General features: G+C 41.4%; 1 protein-coding gene across 1 annotated transcript in view; it reads right to left on the bottom strand.

Moving 5' to 3' along the window:
- Positions 1 to 21,205, bottom strand: part of LOC110319747 (IQCJ-SCHIP1 readthrough transcript protein) — a 719,522-nt gene that overhangs the window by 565,557 nt on the left and 132,760 nt on the right. The window contains exons 2-3 of the mRNA XM_029537245.1: positions 8,377 to 8,441; positions 2,043 to 2,123 (exon numbers count right to left, since the gene is read on the bottom strand). Of these exons, the coding sequence (XP_029393105.1) occupies positions 2,043 to 2,123; positions 8,377 to 8,441 (146 nt within the window). The remainder of the gene's footprint in view (positions 1 to 2,042; positions 2,124 to 8,376; positions 8,442 to 21,205) is intronic.

The raw sequence follows: 21,205 nt of genomic DNA, 5'->3' as shown, positions 1-21,205 counted from the left end.
CTCTGTCTCTGTCTCTGTCTCTGTCTCTGTCTCTCTCTCTCTCTCTCTCTGTGTGTGTGTGTGTGTGTGTGTGTGTGTGTGTGTGTGTGTGTAAGGGAGATGAGCAACATGCCCAGGGAGTTAAGAATTTAATAACTAGATTAGACAGGACTCACTGAGCTGGAGTGAACTCTGATAGGACTCAAATTCCATTATTGGGCAAGATGAAGTTCTCTCCCCCATCCCCCTGCAGTGACTGGAAATGGGGTTCAGAGCTATTATGAGAGATAGAAAGCATTCATTTATACTTCACTGAGCTGAGACTCCCCCATCAAACCAGCAAACATGACGTCATAAAGCCCCAGCTTTCTCCGCTGGCTGGACTCACAAACCCAGAGAGTTGATTTTCTTCATTTCTTCTTCTTAGCACCCGTTCCTCTGTTTTGATATATTGGAGATGATTTTTAAAAAGGATCAGGCATTTTCCTAACTTAATTCTACCATGAAGCACTCTCAGTTTCCCCACACAGCAGAGTCCCTATGCAGTGCCTTTTCGTTTAACAGGATTCATCTTAATGAAATTCCTAATAACTCAGCAACCTGTGCCTGCACTTCAGCATGCTCTATAATGAAAGTGGCACTTGCTTGCAGAAAGCAATTCAACAGGCAGAGTCATTCCAGCCAGGATGTGAGGCACAGAACTTCCTCGCAGGGTACCTGGTCAGTTCAGAAACTGTCTGGGCTTATCGTGAAGGGGAGGCCGGATGCTCGCTCTGTGATGTGTATGGTGGGCACAGATTTGTGGTGGTGCGGATGACTATTTTCTTCCCTCAGCAGGACATTATAAACCTGTCGTTCCGTTCCTATTTAAATTCCTTAACCCAGAGATGGCGTATTGTTCAAAGCCGCTCACCCTCAGCCCCCCTTCTTCAGAGTGACTTCCTTGAGCTTCTCCACAAATGATCTGTGGTTCTCAACTTCAAACATACTGAAACTCTGCGGGTGTTCAATCTTAGAGTTTTAATGGGACTGGGGAAGAGACGGGGGAAGGAGAACTGTGCACACCAGCATTGGCAATTCGTATTTGTGCCTCTGAGAGAGAACTCGGAATAGGGAAGTATCACAGAATGTGTTGTGAATGGAACATTCTGGGTACTACACAAGAGGATCTGAAAGCTCTTTTCTCTACCTAAAAATACCTTTTAAGGGTTGATAACTTGCTCTCCAATAGGGTTTACTTCACTTTAGGACTCACCAGCTTCGTTTTATTAATGTTGCGGTATAGTTATCGCTACTTCATTACAATAGTTAGGTATAACAGGAAGTGGGGGGTCACGTGGGTCTTTCTTGGGCGGGGCTATGTGGAAGCATCACCCACTTCATGAGAGCAGGAAAGATATGGGTCATTTCCCCCAACACTGGAGGTGGGGATGGAAATAGGAAGAAAGAAGGGCTTCACAAAACAGTGTGCATGCATGCAAGGGGATGTCTCCAACGGCGAGATGAAAGAATGAAGGATGACTAACCAGTACCCCCGGGGTTTGTGTTTCTAGCTGCATATGTAGCAGAAGATGACCTAATCGGCCATCAGTGGGAATAGAGGCTCCTTGGTCTTCCAAACTCTATATGACCTAGCACAAGGCAAGGCCTGGGCCAAGTAGTGGGAGTGGGTGGGTAGGGGAACAGAGGTGGGGGGAGGGGTATGGGAAACTTTCGGGATAGCATTTGAAATGTAAATAAAGAAAATAATAATAATAATAAAAAAGAAACTGTAAAAAAAAATAAAAAAAATTAAAAAAAGAATGAAGGATGATACAAAGCCTTGTGCTAGCCTTGAAAGGAAAAACAGAAACAGTAAACTGGGATTCCATAAATTCCATAAAATGGCCAGTAATGGGAGGTGTGGGCCAAAGGTACCTTTGCTGCTGTTTAGGCCCTGGCTGAACCCATAGCACACAAATGTGAAATAAAGAAATGTGTGACTCTGTACGGCCACGCTGCTCCAAGCACCCAGGCACATGCCTGGACAATTAACAGCTTTCCGGAACTTTGTGACAACTTACATTTTCACCTTTGATTCCAAGGGCTGTAGGCTGAGGGGATAGTTCTCAATGTTATTCTCCACATCCATGGCCAGCTGGTGACTAGAAAGAGAAAGAATGTATCTATGTAGTTCAGTCCGGAAAGTCATTGTTCACAGTGATAATTCTTTTAACTTAGGCAGTTTTGAAAAGAGTGATGTTGATTGATTAACAAAAATCCTAAAAAAAAAAAAAAAAGGTGTGTTAAGGGACCTGGCTCTGCAAACAAACCTTTGCCTTCTCGGCTGTGTTGTCTACCCATCTCTGCTACTCAAGTGCTAAAGCTTGAAAATTGACCCTTTTGGATAAATAAAGAGGAACTGTGGGCCCTTCTGGGAGGGTTAGACCCACAGAAAACAGTACTCACCTTGCAGTGACTGTGTGGTTCCAGTGGACTTGTTTTAACCCCTTACTTTCTTTTCCTTCTTATTTCTACCCTTTATCCATCCTCAAAGATACCACTACCAAGGCCCTTCCCCCTTTCATCCCATAAGCTGCTTCTGAGCTCACAATCACCAGGACCACAGCTTCTTGCAGACGTGGTCCCTCCCTGGGTGCTTGCCGCTCACTATGGGCACTATCCTTGGCTAGGTTTTTAAAGAGTGGATACGAAAGTGAGAGTGAAGCATAAGACAGAAGTAGAAGTGGAAAATATGAAAGGCTATTTTTTTCAGAGATAAAGGGCAATTTAGCAGAAGTGGATGATAGAAGGGAGGTATACAAAGAAATGATTTGGAATAAACAGAAAAAAAAAACAATTTTGTGGTCATAATGTAGCTGAGAAATCGAAAGCCTGGCGGAATCCATTTCACATCGCAGAGAACTGCATGGGCACCATGTCTTGCTACTTGCTCCCTGCAAGACACTGTCTGGAAGATCTGATATCAGGCTTGAGAGACTCCAGTTCAGAGCAGTTTAGAGGTCGGGTCTTTTATAGCACTGTCTGGGATCCTGGCTGGCTGAGTGTTAACTGGACATAAAGCTAGAGTCATATGGGAAAAGGGAACCTCAACAGAGAAAATGCTTCCATCTGATTGGCCTGTAGGGAAGATTGTGGGGGCATATTCTTGATTGATGTGGCCCGGTCCAGCCCACTGCAGACAGCGCCACCCCTGGGCAGGTGGTCACAGAGATATAAGGAAGGAACCTGATTGTGAACCTGGAAATAAGCCAGTAAACAGAACTCCTCTAGTTCTAGGGTCTCTGCTTCAGTTCTTGCATCTAGGTTTTTGCCTTCCTGATTTCCCTCAGTGATGGTTGGTTAACTATGAGTTGCAAGGAACCTTTCCCCCACCCACTGCCCTCCAAGTTGGTTTTAATCACTGCTGTATCACAGCAATAGAAAAATCAAACTAGGACTTCAGTCATAGAATGCATAGTGTGTACAAGGGATGTGGTGTGAGTGTGTGTGTGTGTGTGTGTGTGTGTGTGTGTGTGTGTGTGTGCATGGCTGGACCAAAAACGTAGGTCATACTTTGATATTTTTGTGTGTCTATGTTTTGTTAAAGGCAAGTGGTAACCTACCAAGCTGTAACAAGCCACCAGTGTATGGGAACCTCCAGTACGAAAGCCACTTCAGGGAAGCAAAGGATTTAGAGCAGGGGGTTCAGAGGGATGTTTAAGACTGACGCAGGGGATGAGATGGGAATGTGAGGCAGCTACACAAATTTATGTGAATCATGACTGAGAGAGCAGGAAAGAACAGACACACACAAAGAGGAAGAGGGGGAAACTGTCCTAGAGCTACCCCACTAGGGTCACTTGCATATTCCTTTCCTTTAGCTCCAGTGAGAAAACATGACAAGACAGATATTCCATATGACCACTAGGTGGTGCCATGAGTCCAAAGTAGCTCCGCTGTTGCTCACATTGTTTTTTTTTTTTTTTTTTTCTTTCTTATTCTGTGGCACTGATATTCAGAATTTGCTGTCAATTCTTTATTATTCAGCCATTTTGGGGCCAGAAATAATTCAAAGAATGTGGTTAAAATGGTGAGAACACCAACAATACTCCCTGTTCTTTCAGTCTAGAAAGTGTGTGTGTGTGTGTGTGTGTGTGTATAATTGTGTGTGTGAGTGTGATTGATTATTAAAGAGGAAACACAAATGGACCCAACCCAGAGTATGTGAGCATACAAAACTCACTTCATGACCATGCAGTCTTATAGCACAGCAGCCTTATAACAACGATGTTTTAAAGTTTAAGTCTATTAAGCATACCACTAATTACAAATTAACAAATTGGCAAAGAGTACCTGCCACGCAGGCAATTATAATGTGCAATAATCAAAGGCAACAACAGCAATATTTTAATAAAGAAAATACTTACATGACCTAATTTGGTCATATAATTTATACATTACCAACAAACTATAAATGACAAACTTCTATTGGCTTAAACTCTAGTGACAGGGCATCTCATCAATAATTTCCTGTGGTTCATCAAGTCATTATATATCAGCACAGTGGTGGAACATAGAATGCCAAGTCTCCTGCCAGAGATAGCGAGAGACTAGCTCAATAATTACAACTAAGAAAGGCACCTAGACTAAGGTATTACTTAAGTTAATATGTAATTATCATAAATAATAGACTCCCAAGAAGCCTTCTAATTAATGGCATTACTAACTACTTGTCTCTGGTTTTGGACACTTGCCAAGCTCTATTGTGATTCTGTGTGTGTGTGTGTGTGTGTGTGTGTGTGTGTGTGTGTGTGTGCACAAGTGTGCATACATACACATGTATATAAATGCCCTTAACTGGCTTTACAGAGTGTAGAGTTGTAGCTTCCCTGCCCTTCACACTGACTGTCTACCACAAAATGTCGGTTGAGTGTTTGGGATAAATGTAATGTTCCAAAGGGGAATAACCAATCAACTGCTATGACATGATGATCACTTAACTTATGGTCATTGTGAATTGCGGAGGTGATTTACATCGCCACCCAAGTCAGCTACAGCTGTAACGAAATGCCTCATCTGCTCACTCAAAGCACCCCAGGTTTTTCAATCAAACTCTGGCAGTTTTCAAGGGCAGAGTCCTGCCTGGAAGCAAACCAGGAAAAATTTCCAGCAATCTATGCAAATGTAGGAAGAAATCCATTTAAATGTTGAGTCTGGTGCCCATAGCATTTGCTTCTCTCTGTCGCTGACAACTACGAAGGAGATGGTTTCATTTGAAACTCTTCCCTGCATGGGAGGACTTGTGCCAGTCTATGTGCTTCGAAGGGAGCCAATTCCCATCCCTAGAGTATTCCACCCTCGCAGGAGAACACATCAAACTGCAAGACAGGCAGGCCAGTCACAGCTGTTTTTAGCTGTTATGGGTCTCTGGATGACACAAGGGAAATATTACACTGGTGCTGGGGCTGGGGGAACAAGCCCACACATACTTCACTGTTGCTCACGTCTCCCTAAGAGCCGAGAGCTGGGGAATTAACATGGTGGTGGTAGTGAGAGATTTGATATGGAGCTGTGGTCAATTAGGAAGGGGGAGAAAAACTTTTGGAGTTCATTTCCTACATTTAAATCAATAATGAAAAATGGATGTAGCCAGGTTGACTAAGTGTATGGGCTGGCATCACAGAAGCACTGCCTCCTCAGAGAATGTGGCTATTTGGGGGAGTTTGCTGAGAAACTGCAAACACTGGGATGTACCTACTCACGTCCTCACCCCAGCTCCCCCTCAGAACCACTTGAAGGGAGCTCTTAGATGCTGCTTCCAGGGCTCCAGATTCTCTCTCTCTCTCTCTCTCTCTCTCTCTCTCTCTCTCTGNATATATATATATATATATATATATATATATATATATATATATATATATATATATATATATATATATATATTCAGGCAAAAGAAGTATGATGTAGCCCTAATGTCATTACAACATCCGTAGAAGAAAAATCTTTCTAGGATGAGCTAAAATCTTTACTCTTTACATATAGCCAGTGAAAGTGTTGATAAGAAAACATTTTTTAATATAAGTTTTTCAACTAATCAAGGAAACTTGGACATTTTAGGGTTGACAGGTGGCTCAGCTGTTAAAAATGCTGCCTGCTTGACCTGCTACCACAGAGCCTAGAAATCAGATCCCAGCACTCATGGGACAAACCTAGCGTCTGAGCATGCCTACAATCTCAGCTGCAATGTTCTGGAGAAAGCAAGAGCTCTGGGGCCCTTACACTTCCATCCCAGCTAAGAAAACATGGGTGTCAGGTCTCAGGAGAGATGCTATCTCAAAGGAATAGACAGAAAGGAACCTCTTGTTCCCATCCAACAGTGTCTAAGGCAGTACCTACTCCCCTTTCTCTGCCCCACAACCCTCCCTCCCAAACCCCTGGAAATTTCCATTCTACTTCTCCACTTTCATGAGATCAAATATTTTAAATTACACAGATGAGTGGTCGAAAGTATTCCTTCAGTATCTGGTTGCTTATTCAATAAGCTTATTTCTCCAAACTTATCCATATTATAACTAGTGACAGGATTTTATGCTTCTGTAGATGCATAATATTCCATTCTGTCTGTGTGCCACATTTTCTTTATCTGTCCACTGCCCCTGGGGCTGTCTCCATGTCTTGGTGATTCCAAGTCATGCTGCAGCCGACATCAGAGCACAGTATCTCTCGACAGACTGTTTTCGGCTCCCTTGGATATATCTTGTAATAGGAATTCTAGGTCATAAGGAAATTCTGCTTTTAATTTTTGAGGAAACTCCATGGTATTTCATAGTGAATAAGTTTCTGCATTCATATTTACTCATATTATGAGACCAGGCATAACAATAATGCCCTAACTCAAATGTGTGTATAACTCAAAAACTTCATCTAATCAACAGTGAGTTGTCCTTCAGTAGATGACATGGCAAGGCTGGGACATGGGAAAACCTGAGATGCCCTGTCCAAACACCTACCCAAATGGGAAGGGAAGGGGCTGACAGTGAGGGTGTCATCTGTCCTGGGTCATCTCTTTTTACGTCATCAGGGACTTGGGTGGTTAAATGATGGATCCTGATTCACAAAGCCAGGGAAAGAGAGAAAGAGAACTCACACCTCAGGTGTTCCATTTACAGGGATATTTTCCACATCCTGGGTGTTTCATCTCTTGTACCTAAGGCGCTCCTTGTACCTGTCACCTCATTTCTTAACAAAAATGTCTGCTCTGATGTGGTGCAGGCTGGAATTTCAAAATGGTTGTCATCTGTTTCAATAACATGGCTGTTCTGTAAACCCTGCTCACTAATCCATGTTCTGCTTTCTGGAACAGAGGAGGAACTTAGCTGCTCCTTAGCGACCATCCATTGTGTTCCTTTCGAGACTCGTTTTCATCCTCTCAAGCTACTTGGGCTTACTTTTTTGTAGTCATGTATGGGCTTTGGGAGCTCTCACGGTTGTCATTTACCTACTTTCATATTCTCAGGAATACTAACATTCTCTCCTAGTGCCCAGAACCATGCAAGATTCCCATGCCTGTTGCCAGTTCATGAGGACTCAGCTGGTGGTTGTTGACATGAGGGCTTGGGAGGCCTCCAGCCCTAGCTTTCACTGTCATCTTCACACACCAGCTAAGGGTAAGTAACTTGGAGAAATTACTGAAACCTCCTTTATCTGCAAAAAGGTCATAACCCTGTCTATATCGAAGGTCACGTCAGAGTTGAATAAGGGATCCTGTGCTAAGCCTTAGCAATATAGACTACACTGTAAGTCCCCAGTAAAGGATGCCTAAGTTTCTTCCTTTGTCTTGACAACACATGTTTGTTTTTTTTAATTAGCTAAACATATTAAAGTTTTAGAATCCTTATAAAAATTACAAGCTAAAGTTAAATAAACCCTTGAAGCCTTTGACCTCAAGTTGAAGCCAGGATAGAATTCTCATGTACTCTAAATAGTATTCATTTTTTTTAAAATGTAAGTGTAAGATCATTTATCTTTCTTTTTGACTTTTTGTAGAGCAAATTTTTAATTTTATTTCTGTTTTGAAGTGCTATTTCAAATGCACACTCTATTAGTCTAGTTTGTCCTCGCCTTGTGTCGAAAAGTATGCTTGCCTTCTGTGATTAAAACCAGAGACAAAACAGGGTTAAGTTTCAAATTCTAGGATCTACACAGCAGATGTCTACACATTTCACTCATTGGTTCAATCAGTAGAACTAGCCCTAACCTATCTACTTATATCTCAACTAGAACACATTTCTTAGCCCAAAGATACCATGAGCAACTGTCAAATTTACTTATTCATTTTTGCCTTCTCAGACTTTGTTTCTCATGTCATCTTTCCAAGGTAGCAAATAATATAATATCCTTTGAACTTTCACTTACTTCTCAAGCAAATATTTTCCATCGTCAACTTGTTCTAAAGGATTCTGTAGTCTTTTTAGCTCTTCCTGTAAAAAAAGAAAATCAGAAATTAATATCTTGTATTTTGGGCAATATTATTTGAGATAAGTTGTTAGCAACATTGAGATAGTAATAGTTAAATTCTACAGAGGTAGCAATGATTAGGTCTTTAAACATGCAATACAGTTTAATCCATGCTTTAATTGGAATAAAAATTGATCTTTTTCATCACTAAGAAGAATGTTTCCTACAGGTTTTCCAGGGTAAGTATGTTTTTATGGGTCCACATACATACATGAGTTCACAGCAAGTAAAGTACATAGAAGTAAGGTTCACTAACTGTGACTCTAATGAATGTATGCTGGGTTTGGCTATGCAACAAACGTTCTTTCTTGTATTATGGTAAGCACTTCTATGTAGTCCACACTTGCACACGCATGCACGCGCGCACGCACGCGCGTGCGCACACACACACACACACACACATACACACACACACACACACACACACCCCTCTGAATTTTGAATATCTATAGACACTATGGGCTCATCCCTGTAGTTACAGAGATACTAAAGAAGTTGATGTGGGTACTTGATAAGACTGCCAACAGGTTCTCAGTCTCAGGAGAGGAAATGTAAGGAAAGTGTATAATACTCTCTTCCTGGGAAGATCATTCCTTAGGGCTATACTAAAGTGCTGAAGTGACAGTCCCAAAGGAAGGCACAACCAGAACTAAGGGGATCCCTCACTGAGGGGTATTGATCTAAGATTTCTAAGAACTCAAATATCCCAGGTTCCCAAGTCCTAATGTTGATATATCTTTGAATATACCCTACACATCTCTTGGCACACACTGAAATTATACCTGCATTGCATTTTGCATTCGAGAACTTGACCTTACCCTAACCTCTGCCCAGTCTCTCTAATCTTACCATTGGGCTGTTTGTAACTTCAGTCCATCATTAGCAAAAGCCCCCTCCTTCAGCTCCTTTGGACACTCCCTAAATTATCCTGTTTTAGCGGAGCCATGCCTACTTTTCTGAGAATAGCTAAATTCTTATGAGAGCAAACTCAACAGACTGTTTCGAGAAGAGTTTCAGCATTTAGAGGATTTTACTAATGACAAACTTGGCTGAGACCCACAACATGCCTTCTTCCTGAAGCCCTCTTAGAAGGGAACCATTTCTTCCTGAGATCTATATACAACATGGACTAGAGACAGGGTGGCTCCTCCTTATTCCTGACTATATCTTCTAGATTTTCTCTACTCCTACATGGCCTCAGTTGCTCTGACAAGATGCCAGCCACCCATTCTGGGCTTTGTTCACCATGTCTGTCATTCTCAGTACTGTTTACGTCTTATGGAATTTTATCCAGTCTAGATAGATAGGTAGGTTGATAATTGATAAGTAGTTAGATAATCAACAGTCCTACAGAACATCATTCTCAATGCAAAACTTAGCATTTTGCATTAACAGTAAAATTCTGTGTTCAGTACTATAAACTTACTCTTTACATCTATCATCTTTTCTCCGATCCTTCCCACTTACTCTATCATATCTCACCACGCCTTCAATGTCACAATCAGTAAATGCAAGTTATAGAAATGGTAGTGCTTATACTTGCTTTTATAGAGAACCCATTTATAAAAACAATATCTTTGTATGTGTGTGTTTAGAATTTTTAGTTACTGAAATGCAAAAATATTAAGATTTTTGAGACAGACTCCTTTTAGATACAAGCTGTAACTGTGAATATACTCTATAAGTTACAGGGTGGAGTCTGTCAATCATGGAGTAGAGCATCTGTGATCTTAGAGCAACAGTACCCATTGCTTCACTTACGTATGATGAGAAGATCAATTCTAAAGTACAAATATTGTCTTGCTTGAATATCCACCAATTATTTTTTGTTGTTTTTGTTTTGTTTTTGACTGTTTGTTTGTTTTTGGAAATCTGTATAGCTAGATAACAGTGCATCTCCGCCTTAACTGCATTTGAAAGCCGGAGTTCAACTTTTAGGCTTTGCATCCCCCACACTATGGTTAATAAAGAGCACCAGTTCTTGGTACTCATAGCAGTTTCTTATCTACTGTGTGCTGTGATGTGTTCACGGTCACTTTCCTTTTGGGGAGGACTCTCAGAGAAAAGAGTTGGAAGGGAATAGTTTGCATGCTCTATGCCAGAGTCCTCAGTCCTCAACTGTGGGAGCATCCTGGGTGGGGCAGCCTTTGATGCCACACATCATTCAATCTGACCATTGATGTTCTAGGAAATTGTATCAAACATACGGTCAACGACTACCCTGAGCTTCTGGAACAGCTGCTTTCCTGACTATTTGGAGGATGGATTGTGTCATTAGGTTATGCTAACTATACAAAGCATCTCGCTTCATTTGGTCTGGAAGTTTCAAACCATGTCCTCATTTTCGCAGAGATGAATCAGGAAGTTGGCTCACTCAACAATCCCCACTGGGTGTTTTATCTTTGTGACCATTCTGTCTTATTGTTAGAAACATACATAGAGTCTCTGTCATCGGTTTCTGTCACTAGTCGCCTCTGTGTCTGATTTTGTATCTGGCAATGATGGTTTGCTTTGTTCTTGTTTGTCCCTGAAACTGGAAAGTATCTCCTTGATGCTGCGGCCATGGATACCACGCCCACAACTGAGGTCTTAACACAGTTGAGTTTGAACCCAGCTTGTTTCTCTCTGCTTTCCTTCCTCTTCCCACACTCCTGCTCAGTTACACAATGCCAGAAACCACATGTTCTCCTCCATGACGTTCAATAACTAGGTCTTCTCATCTCTTCTATCAGCCGGTCCTGTTCTTCTTTGAGGAGGCCTCTAACTACCCCACCTATCCACAAATGTCTTCCCAACTCTCAACAAGGGTTTTGTCTCCTGCCCCAGGTCCTTAGCAACACGTCATCATTCCAATTTTTATTTACTTTTAATTCCCTCCCAACTAAATTTCTGGAGATAAGGGCTGCTGGCTCATCTACCTGGTGTACCTAACAACCCCCCCCCACGTCAACAAAGCATTTGTGGGTGGCTTAATAATTATGTGCTGAATAAATGAATTGAATCTGTTGTTGTGGCAAAGACACAGACACTTTAGTAGCAGGAGGGTACAGTCTCGGCTCTCCCAAATGTTATTCCTTTCAGTGTTCTCCATTCTCCTGTGAGTCCTGATGAGCTTGTGGTTTGGGTTTTTATCACCCATGATCCTTTGTTCACGACTCTTGGGAGGGAGGCACCAAGATGAGTGAGAGAAGCTGAAGACTTCAGGAATGTACATTCTTGCTGGAATGCAGGCTGGCAGGAGGTAGAAACCACAGCTCCCAGTGGCCCCTCCTGTGGCCCTTCCAGCCATCTCCCAGTAATTCCCTTCTTCTTCCTTTGCTCCCAGCCTCTTCCCTTCCCTCTACCTCTCCCCTTATTTTCCCTAACTTCTTTTTCTTCCTCTCCCTGTCTTCCTTTCCTTTCCTTCACACTATCAATAGCTCAAGATTCTTCCCCATGCTTGGAGTGATTCCTAGACCCTCCCTCCCTCATTCCCTCCCCTGTCAGCCATCCACTTAAGTGACTTATCTGTTTTAGCTCTGGATACTAGCTGAAACTGCAAGAATCCTAAGTTGCTTTTGTTTGCCCTGCCTGGCAAGCCCAACAAATACAAAGGATAAAATTAACTAGTCATCTTGAATAATGGTAGCAAATCTACCAAAAGCTGATTCCTTGTAGGAGAAGCTGTTCCAACTAAAAGTTCAAACTTACTTTATGGCTCAGTTTCACTCAAAAAAATAACAGGGCAATTCCTACCTGACTCTATTTGGCTACTGTCTTTTTGGAGAAAAAAAAAATAAGCTTAATGCCTCTGCAAAATACAAATTGAATTATTTAGGTACAACCTATATACACAGAACTACAATTCTTCCAAATGAAATCTGTTCTGAGTGGTGAAGGAGTGTAAGCTATACCATCATGGTAAATAATTGACTGGCTCCTTCTCATGCTTCCTACTGTCGAGAGAGTTTTTCTGAAGTAATTTGGTTGTGAAATATTAGAATGAGTGGCCAATAGGGTATTTGCCTTTTTGTGTCCAGCTTTTACCTGTCAACCACGGTAGGATACAGCTAAGGGACTGGCAAGTTCATCCCCATGGTTCAGCTACTGGGCCTACTCCAGAGTCAAGCAGTTCTGTCTGTTTGTCCTTTTCCTTTGTCTTTAACCCATTTATTTTCTAAATAAGTTTGGTATATTGTTTGGACAGGTTTAAAAATCAGAAATCTTTTTAAATATTGTTTTTCCTTTAAAGTGCACTCATGCCAAAGTAAAACCTTTTAGCTTGTCTGAATTGCATATTATCAGTGCTATTCCCAGCATGCTCCTGAGCTTCTAGGGAAAAAAATTTGAACACAATCTACACTTTACTTCACTTTAAGGCAATAGGTGATAAAATCAATAACACATAAATCGTGTGTATGTGTGTGTGTGTGTGTGTGTGTGTGCGCGCGCGCGCGCGTGCGCGTGTGTGTGTGTGTGTGTGTGTGTGTGTGTGTGTGTGTGTACGCGCGCGCGCGCGCGTGCGTGTGTGTTGGGAATAATTTCATGTTAACCTGAGGGTAAGTATTTAACAAAAGTTAAAAGCCAAATGTACTTTTGATGTTTTTGACTACTTAATCAATCAATTAAATATTAATAGGTCTCTTCACCAATCCCCCCACCAGATTCTTTTTTAAATGGAACGATAATAAAGGCACTAAAAGGGGCTTACTAATGTTTGCATAATTTGGAAAAGTAGAAGACATAAAATCGATACTAATTTTAGCTCTGCATCATTAAACATGAAATATTGATTATGGCTTTTTGTAGCCTGCTCTATGAAGCTCAGCTGCTGTGTCCACATAAAGTGAGTATGGTGCTTTGCCCTTGGACCCCGGTGGCTGTAAATGATGCCCCTGGTGACAGCTGGGAGGCAGGCCTTCTGATCCACAGCCCTAGGAGATGCATTTCCCAGATTAGACCAGGGATGACCCAGCTGCACAGCTCAACTTCAGAAAATTAAATTGGAGGTATTCCAACCTCTGTTGAAATAACTGTGTGAATTACAGCACTTCTAGGGGCCTTGTTATAATGTAAATGTGCTTACAATTTACTGCCATTTTCCCCTACCCCTGCTGTGAATATGGGCATTAATAGTCGTCCCATATATTTAAAGGCAAAAAGGCATCAAAAATAAAAACACAAGACTTATGCTTTCTCCCTTTGGAAGAAGGGAGGCTAGTTTTCTCTTTCTTCCTTTTTCTTTTGACATTTTCTTTCTTTTTCATTTTCTGTAAAAAGAACAGTTTATTTACATATTATGCATTCATGTTTTTTATGTCTGGCACACCTATAAATTTCACACAGGGAAGTTACCTAGGAGCTGAACATGAATTTCCGAGGGAGGAAAAAAAATGGCTAATGCGACATCAACAGCTCATTTAAGGGACTCATTCAGGTAAGTTATGGGCACATAGGTGAGGTAGTAGACTTTAAAAGACATTTTTCTGTTTCTGGCACTCTGAGGACATTTTGAGAGTCCCTTTACTTACAGAGGGGCTGTGACTTTATGGCAGTAATCTGTTTGAAGCAGAATTACTGCTCACAGCAAACATAGAGACTTACTAACATAAGACACAACGGGAATTATTCTCGTTCATGGCTTATTCCTGAATGACCACCCATCTCACACTCACAGGGCAGCCTAGCTTTTGACTACCAAATATGAGTGTCCAACACCTGAACTCATCTGAACAAATGCCAAGGGACTGTGTTACATAAAATTAAATTAAACTTCTGAGTCATTGTCCTAAGTCCCTGGGTCTGAGGTGAGCTCAGTCCTTCAGATACTCTTGGAGTGCAAGTTGTTTTTAGAAAGATCCAATGACAGTGATCTCACTTGGGCCAGCCCTTTGCTCACATCCAGATACACGGGTGGGATGAGTCAGGCTCACATTATTTTGTACAATCTGCTTCAGGATGAAGTGCCCTCTCTGTCCTTTCCTAAGCTGGGGTGAGGTCTCGTGAGCTTATGCTGCCTTCAAGTCACAGATATTCTAACACTATCCCTGTAAAGGGAAATCACTTACAGTAAAGCATCTTACATACCATAATAACTCTGGAATGTAAGACAGTTGAACATTATTAGTAATGATTTTAAAGTTGCCTTTTTACCCAAAGATTATTTAGGGGGAATGACGAGGTGCTTCAGAGAATGGAGGTGCTCGCTGCCAAGTCCAGCATTGTGAGTTCCATCCTCAGGAGAGAACAGACTCCCACTAGTGGTCCTCTGATTCACACCCATGCCTTGGTATTCATGCATATGCATAGAAGCAAGTACACATGCATATATGCACATACACACATTCGCGCGCGCACACACACACACACACACACACACACACACAAACATACACACACACACACATGCAATTTTTTTCAAAAGACATATTCAGTTTAACAGCAGGATGGCCATAAAAGAAAATCAACTGAAACTAAAATACTACATGCACATACTTTGTACTTTTTTGCATCCAGAGGCGTGGGTTGGGGGTTGGGTTGGTGTGGGATCCCAGACACACGCTTCAAACTGAGAACTCAAATACCAAAATCACATAATCTCACATGTAAATATCCACATGGACATGTGGGTGGAATGGCAATTGTGGATAAGCGGGACCCAAGCTCCAGCGCCAGCTTTCCTGTGCTGCAGGACCACAGCAAAGTGTTGTCAGTCAACACAGCGTGTGGCTCCCATCTGCTGGTACCTGGTTCAGGACTGCATCTCTTTGCAGTGCCACAAACCATCACCAGGACATGTCTTCCTTGGTCCAGTTGGAACATGAGTGTGCGTTTCTTACCTTATGTATTCACTGAGTAATACTGTGGAAGCCACCCCAGGAGTGCTGGGAAGAGCACTGCCTTCCAGCTCACCCACTCGTCCTCCCTTCCTTCTGCCACCACCGTTCTTCTGGACCTCACTGTTATATACATCTATTCACTGAAACTTGGCCTCATAGGGAGGCCAAGTTACCTTTGTTTCCAGTAGTTTAATTCTCTTAATTTAAAACTTACTGTTAGCCCAAATGAAAAGAATCACCAGGATTAAAAACACCCCCAACTTCCCCACACATACCGTTTTGTCCCTTTATCCTCCCTTCAAAATTCATTCCAAAATGTGGTCTATATATTTGAGTATTTCTTTCTGTGGCTAATTGCATGTTATTTCTCTGAACTATGGTTAATGCTACTAACATGTGATACATTTTATTACTTGTACAAACTACCTTTTCAAACCATATCTGCAGGAGGGTGGGTAGCCACTCAGTCAGTAAAGTGTTTGCAGTGCAAGCCTGAGATTCTGAGGTTCTCCAGCTGTCACACTGAAAGCTTAGTATAGTGGTGCATGATTCTAGGGTCAGCATTAAGGACCTGATACAGAGAGATCACTGTCCAACCGAGTTTGACCAGAAAGCCTCAGATCCCCAAGACTGATTCTGTCTCAAACAATAAGACGACAGCTCCTAAGAAATGACACCCAGTGTTGTCCTCTGGTCACCGAAACACTGATGCAAGCATGCACTGTGCATTTATGTGGCTATACACACATATACTGGCAAATATATGAACACTCACACATTCCCCCACACACTCAACACCATGTTTTCAAAAAAGACACAATTAGGAAGTCTGAGTAGCCTTATTCCAGAATCTCAACCTTACCCTTACCACTCTAGTCGCAGAAATGTGCTGAGGCAGGAGGCAGTGTAATCACTGATATTACTCCACCAAGGGTGCTCATGAAGAAGACATTACAATGATTTGCAATATACTCATGTTTACTGTCTGACACATTCATGTTACCTGCATGTTTGCTTTCTCCTGTTTTCTCTCCTCTAGGTCTCAGTTTCATCATTTATAGAATGATGGTATCAGTGGTAACTATATATTAATTATAGTGACAAATTTAAAAGTGTTGAGTATAGCCTTTGGTGCTGACCATCCTTAGGGATAGTCCTGAAATTCCACAGTGAAGATAGTAGGCATATCTCACTTATCATTGCTATGGTGCACTGCACTAGTCTCTTCTGGCTGAGTGACCTCTCTGAGCCTAAATTGCATCTTCTATGAAATGAGGATATTACTTGTACCAAATTTCAAAAGTCGCTAAGAAGTACGGATGCTCTAACATCACGCAAATCATTGCAGTAGTCGACTCACTTCACGGTTGTTTACGCTCTTTATTATTATCTCTCTCACACTTGGTTAAAACATTGGCTTGGGCACAGATACCTTCTGAATCACTCTAAATCCAGACCTTTTATCTTTATTTCCTGGCTGTTTGATGTTATTCAACTTACACTTTCCTCAATTGAGAAGTTTTTGCTGGTCAGGGCGAACAACCTTATATACAAACATTAGGGCAGTCGCCTGCCTCAAAACTTTCTTTATCTCCATCACTAGCAGGTAGATCCTAAGCCCTTAAGCCTCACAGGATTCCAGGAAAGAGTCAGAGAGGAGTCTTTGCACCCTGCTGCGGATGCCCCTTCAGCCCGTTCCCCTGATATCTCTACCCTCATCACATACAAACCTCTTAGAGTCAGAAGGTTAGAGGTCAGACTCTACGGATGGTGGGGTGAGTCAGGCTGTGTCTGGATGATTTAAACAATTGTGATAGCCAGGTATGGTGGTGCATGCCTTGGATCCTACAACTCTAGGGGTAAGCAGGGGATATGTGAGTTGTAGGCCATCCTGATTTCTGAGTTTCAGGCTACATATGAGCCAGGGCTATATAATGGGACTAGATCTCAAAAATAAAAAAAAAGTCATTACAAAACAAGGATAAAGCAAATCCTTAAAAAGAGAAGCGAGAGAGCAACACACACTACAATATGCAGTTGGACACACAGATCACCATCAAGTGTCTCCCCTTTCTCTCCATAATTTTCCTTGTCTTTCAGTTACCTAGAGGCCAGTTTCAGAAAGTACCATATCTTGAAACACACCTTTGAACCTGAATGTAAAGGCACAAGAGACACATAGAGTCCCAATCCCACCCACATTATCTTGAAATTGTCATTTAAATCTTTCCCTAGAAAACAATTATTAAAATTAAGAAAGACAGTAAAGGATGTTATACATCAGTGAACTCTCCTTCAGCCATTTGATCACTGTTCCAGTCACTACGTAGCAGATGCAGTCGAGGATCAGGCACTGTCCTTCGTGTGATACTGCAGTGAAAGACACAGTGGGCACAGCCCCCAATCTCCTGCAGGGTCCAGCATCAGCCAAGGAGGAAAAATGACTGGTAGGAATTATTGAAAATGTTCATATTCAAAAATTGGTTTCCACATTTTTTTAACATGGCCGGGAGTAGAGTGTGAATCCATTGTGTAAGCCTGTTTGTTTCAAGACGTTATTTCCAGAGAGGCTAAGGAAAGTGGACTCCTGAGCTGATGGGGCTGCCACTCCTCACTGGCTAAGATGAGTGGTATACCAACATGTAGAAAGTGGAGAAAGCAATGAAAATGGCCACAGAGTTCAAATATTAATTGACATGATAATTCAGAATGATGAGTATATTTAATGACCAAGAAAAGACAAGGACACAAGAGAACAAAAGATAACGTGTCAGAGGGCACTTTGTCACGAGCCGTGGCACCACTGCCAATGAGAATGCCTGCTTTCCTCCCAGAATATCTTAATTTACTCTCAGCTGCTAAGTACCATACTGCACTGGAGGGCAGCATTTGCAGAAGAGTAAACCATTAGAGTTATGCATCTTGAATCAGGTGTTGATTTTCTTGAATAGACAGATCCACTCAAGGACAAAGTGGTATTAGGTTTATGGAAACAGAACACCATCATTTGAAAACAAGGCATTTCCAACAACAGCCTTATTCTGTTCACATGGGAAACCCCCTACTAAAGCCCATTACACCTTTAGATCTTAGCCCCTCTCCCAACTGCCTCATGACAAGTGGGACAAACACTTTGGTGCAGATAAGCATTTTATCGTAAAACCAAGCTATATCAGAATTGATCATTTCTCTTCAGAGTATGATAGCAGAATGTGTGGAAAGAACATCTCAGTTTCAAGAAACGTCAAGTCTTGGTTGAGTCCTTTGCTATGACAGCTTCTTTCAAGGTAGTTAGGTATTATATATACTGACAAAATTGACACAACTGTTGCCTAAAATATCCCAAGTCTGTGTGTGTGTCTCTGTGTGTGTCTGTGTGTGTGTCTGTGTGTGTGTGTGTGTATATATATATATATATATATATATATATATATATATATATAAAGCAAGTAATGTAAAGATGGAGAAGAAGACAGGAGAGAGAAGATGAGGAGCAAAGGCATAGGATGCCGTTCCCATTCCCCAGCACTGACCAAGTCCCTGAGTGTGGCCCCCATCCTCCATTGTAGAGCCCCAGAAAGCACTCACTCATTCCCACGTTGGTTAGTCCACTTCTTTTTCCTCTCAATTCTTATTAACTGACTTCCAGGCTGTGCTTTCTTATTCTGCATTTAGTATGAAATTATCACAGTTAACACAGTTATGAAATCCTACTGCCTTCCTGTGTGTGTGTGTGTGTGTGTGTGTGTCTGTGTGTGTGTAACAGTTGCAGTGAAGCCTTCGCTGAAACTCTCTACTTTGCCCTATGGAAATCTGTCAGAATCCTCTCCAAGGAATGCTCTAGCCAGAGTCAGTAAGAAGCCAGTGATATGCAGAGTGTTCCCAAGGTAGCCAACATCTGTTGAGGTGCATTCTGGTCCTGACTATCAACAACTTTGAAGTAAAGTGACAGCCACTGAATCCATAATGCCACATTTAGAGCCTATTCTATTACTTAGCATTAGCTCTGGTGAAAGTTGAGCAGAGTCAAATAAATACAATGGAACATTCCCTTAAGGGAAAGAATCTGCTATTTCACCCCACCATGCTACACATTGAATAATAAAAATGCTTATTTAAGATAGTTTTGAGGATATCAATAGAGGACTTATATGCTTTAATATACCTTAGAATTCTGGTAGCTATAACTTCATGTTGGCTAAATAATTTATGATAATTGACAATTCATTAGATTTTAATTCACTACTGCCAAACCTACAGATTTCCTAGTATCTTTAAAATCACACATTTTCAAGGTGAACCATGGCATTTGCTATGTTCATTGCTCCTGCAACTGCCTAATTTTATTAGTTTAGAATGTATGCTGTTATTTAAACCTGGATCATTTGGAGGATTTCCCCTAACACAGAGCAATAAACCTAAGAGGATAACACTACCTCATTAAACCTACTGACTCCAGCAGCTGTCTGAACATTAGCTGAATACAATCTACTATGTGAGCTTCACTGGCACTCTGTATGCCCGACTCTGCAAAGAAAAGCACGGGCAGTGAGTGGATATGCCTGCCAGTATACACAGCATTTACAAAACACACGGAAAGCCTGGAAGATTACTAGGTAAATTCTTGTAACTGTTAACCAAGGCAAGAAATAAAACCTTGGCAAACGTGTCCCACCCCCATTACAGTTCCCTCCTCTCCTTGTTATGGTCTCCTTATATACCTGAAGATGACTTTGAACTTTTGATCATCTTGCCTCCACCTCCTCAGTGCTGATATTACAGTCCACTAGGCCTAGAGTTATGCAGTACTGGGAACTTAGCAATTGAGATACATTCTAAGTCCATAAACTCATTTTTTGAAGTAATTACAGATAGGAAGAAAATTTTTAAAAATGTTCAATAGGAACATTTATTTTGATGGCAGTGGAGGTGGTTATGTCTGTTTCTTTAAAGTACAGTACTCAATAAAATTCTCACAAACCGAATCCAAGAACACATTAAAACAATCATCCATCATGATCAAGTAGGCTTCATCCCAGGGGTGAAGGGATGGCTCAATCCATCAGCGTAATCCACTATATAAACAAACTCAAAGAAAAAAAAAACATATGACCATTTCATTAGACACTAAGAATGCATTCAACAAAATCCAACACCCCTTCATGATAAAAGTTTTGGAAAGATCAGGAATTCAAGGTCCATACCTAAACATAATAAAAGCAATATACAGCAAACCAGTAGATAACATCAAACTAAATGTAGAGAAACTTGAAGCAATCCCACTAAAATTAGGTACTAGACAAGGCTTCCCACCCTCTCCCTACCTAATCAGTACCCCCAGAGCTCATATCTCTAGTTGCATATCTAGCAGAAGATGGCCTAGTCGGCCACCATTGGGAGGAGAGGCCCTTGGTCTTGCAAACTTTATATGTCCCAGTACAGGGGAACACCAGGGCCAAGAAGTGGGAGTGGGTGGGTAGGGGATCAGGGCAGGGGTAGGGCATAAGGGACTTTCAGGATAGCATTTGAAATGTAAATGAAGAAAATATCTAATTAAAAAAATTGAAAAAAAATATAGTACTTGAAGGCCTAGCCAGAGCAATTAGACAACAAAAGGAGATAAGAGAGATACAAGTTGGAAAGGAAGAAGTCAAAATATCGCTATTTGCAGATGATATAATAGTATACTTAAGTGACTCCAAAAATTCCACCAGAAAACTCCTAAACCTGATAAACAACTTCAGCAAAGTAGCTGAATGTAAAATTAACTCAAACAAATCAGTGACCTTCCTCAACACAAAGGATAAACAGGCTGAGAAAGAAATTAGGGAAACAACACCCTTCACAATAGTCCCAAATATTATAAAATACCTTGGTGTGACTCTAACTAAGCAAGTGAAAGATCTGTA

Source organism: Mus pahari, chromosome 4 (assembly GCF_900095145.1).
Source record: "Mus pahari chromosome 4, PAHARI_EIJ_v1.1, whole genome shotgun sequence".
NCBI classification, from domain to species: domain Eukaryota; kingdom Metazoa; phylum Chordata; class Mammalia; order Rodentia; family Muridae; genus Mus; species Mus pahari.
Note: the sequence above shows the minus strand (reverse complement) of the source record. Positions and strands in the feature narration are given on the sequence as shown.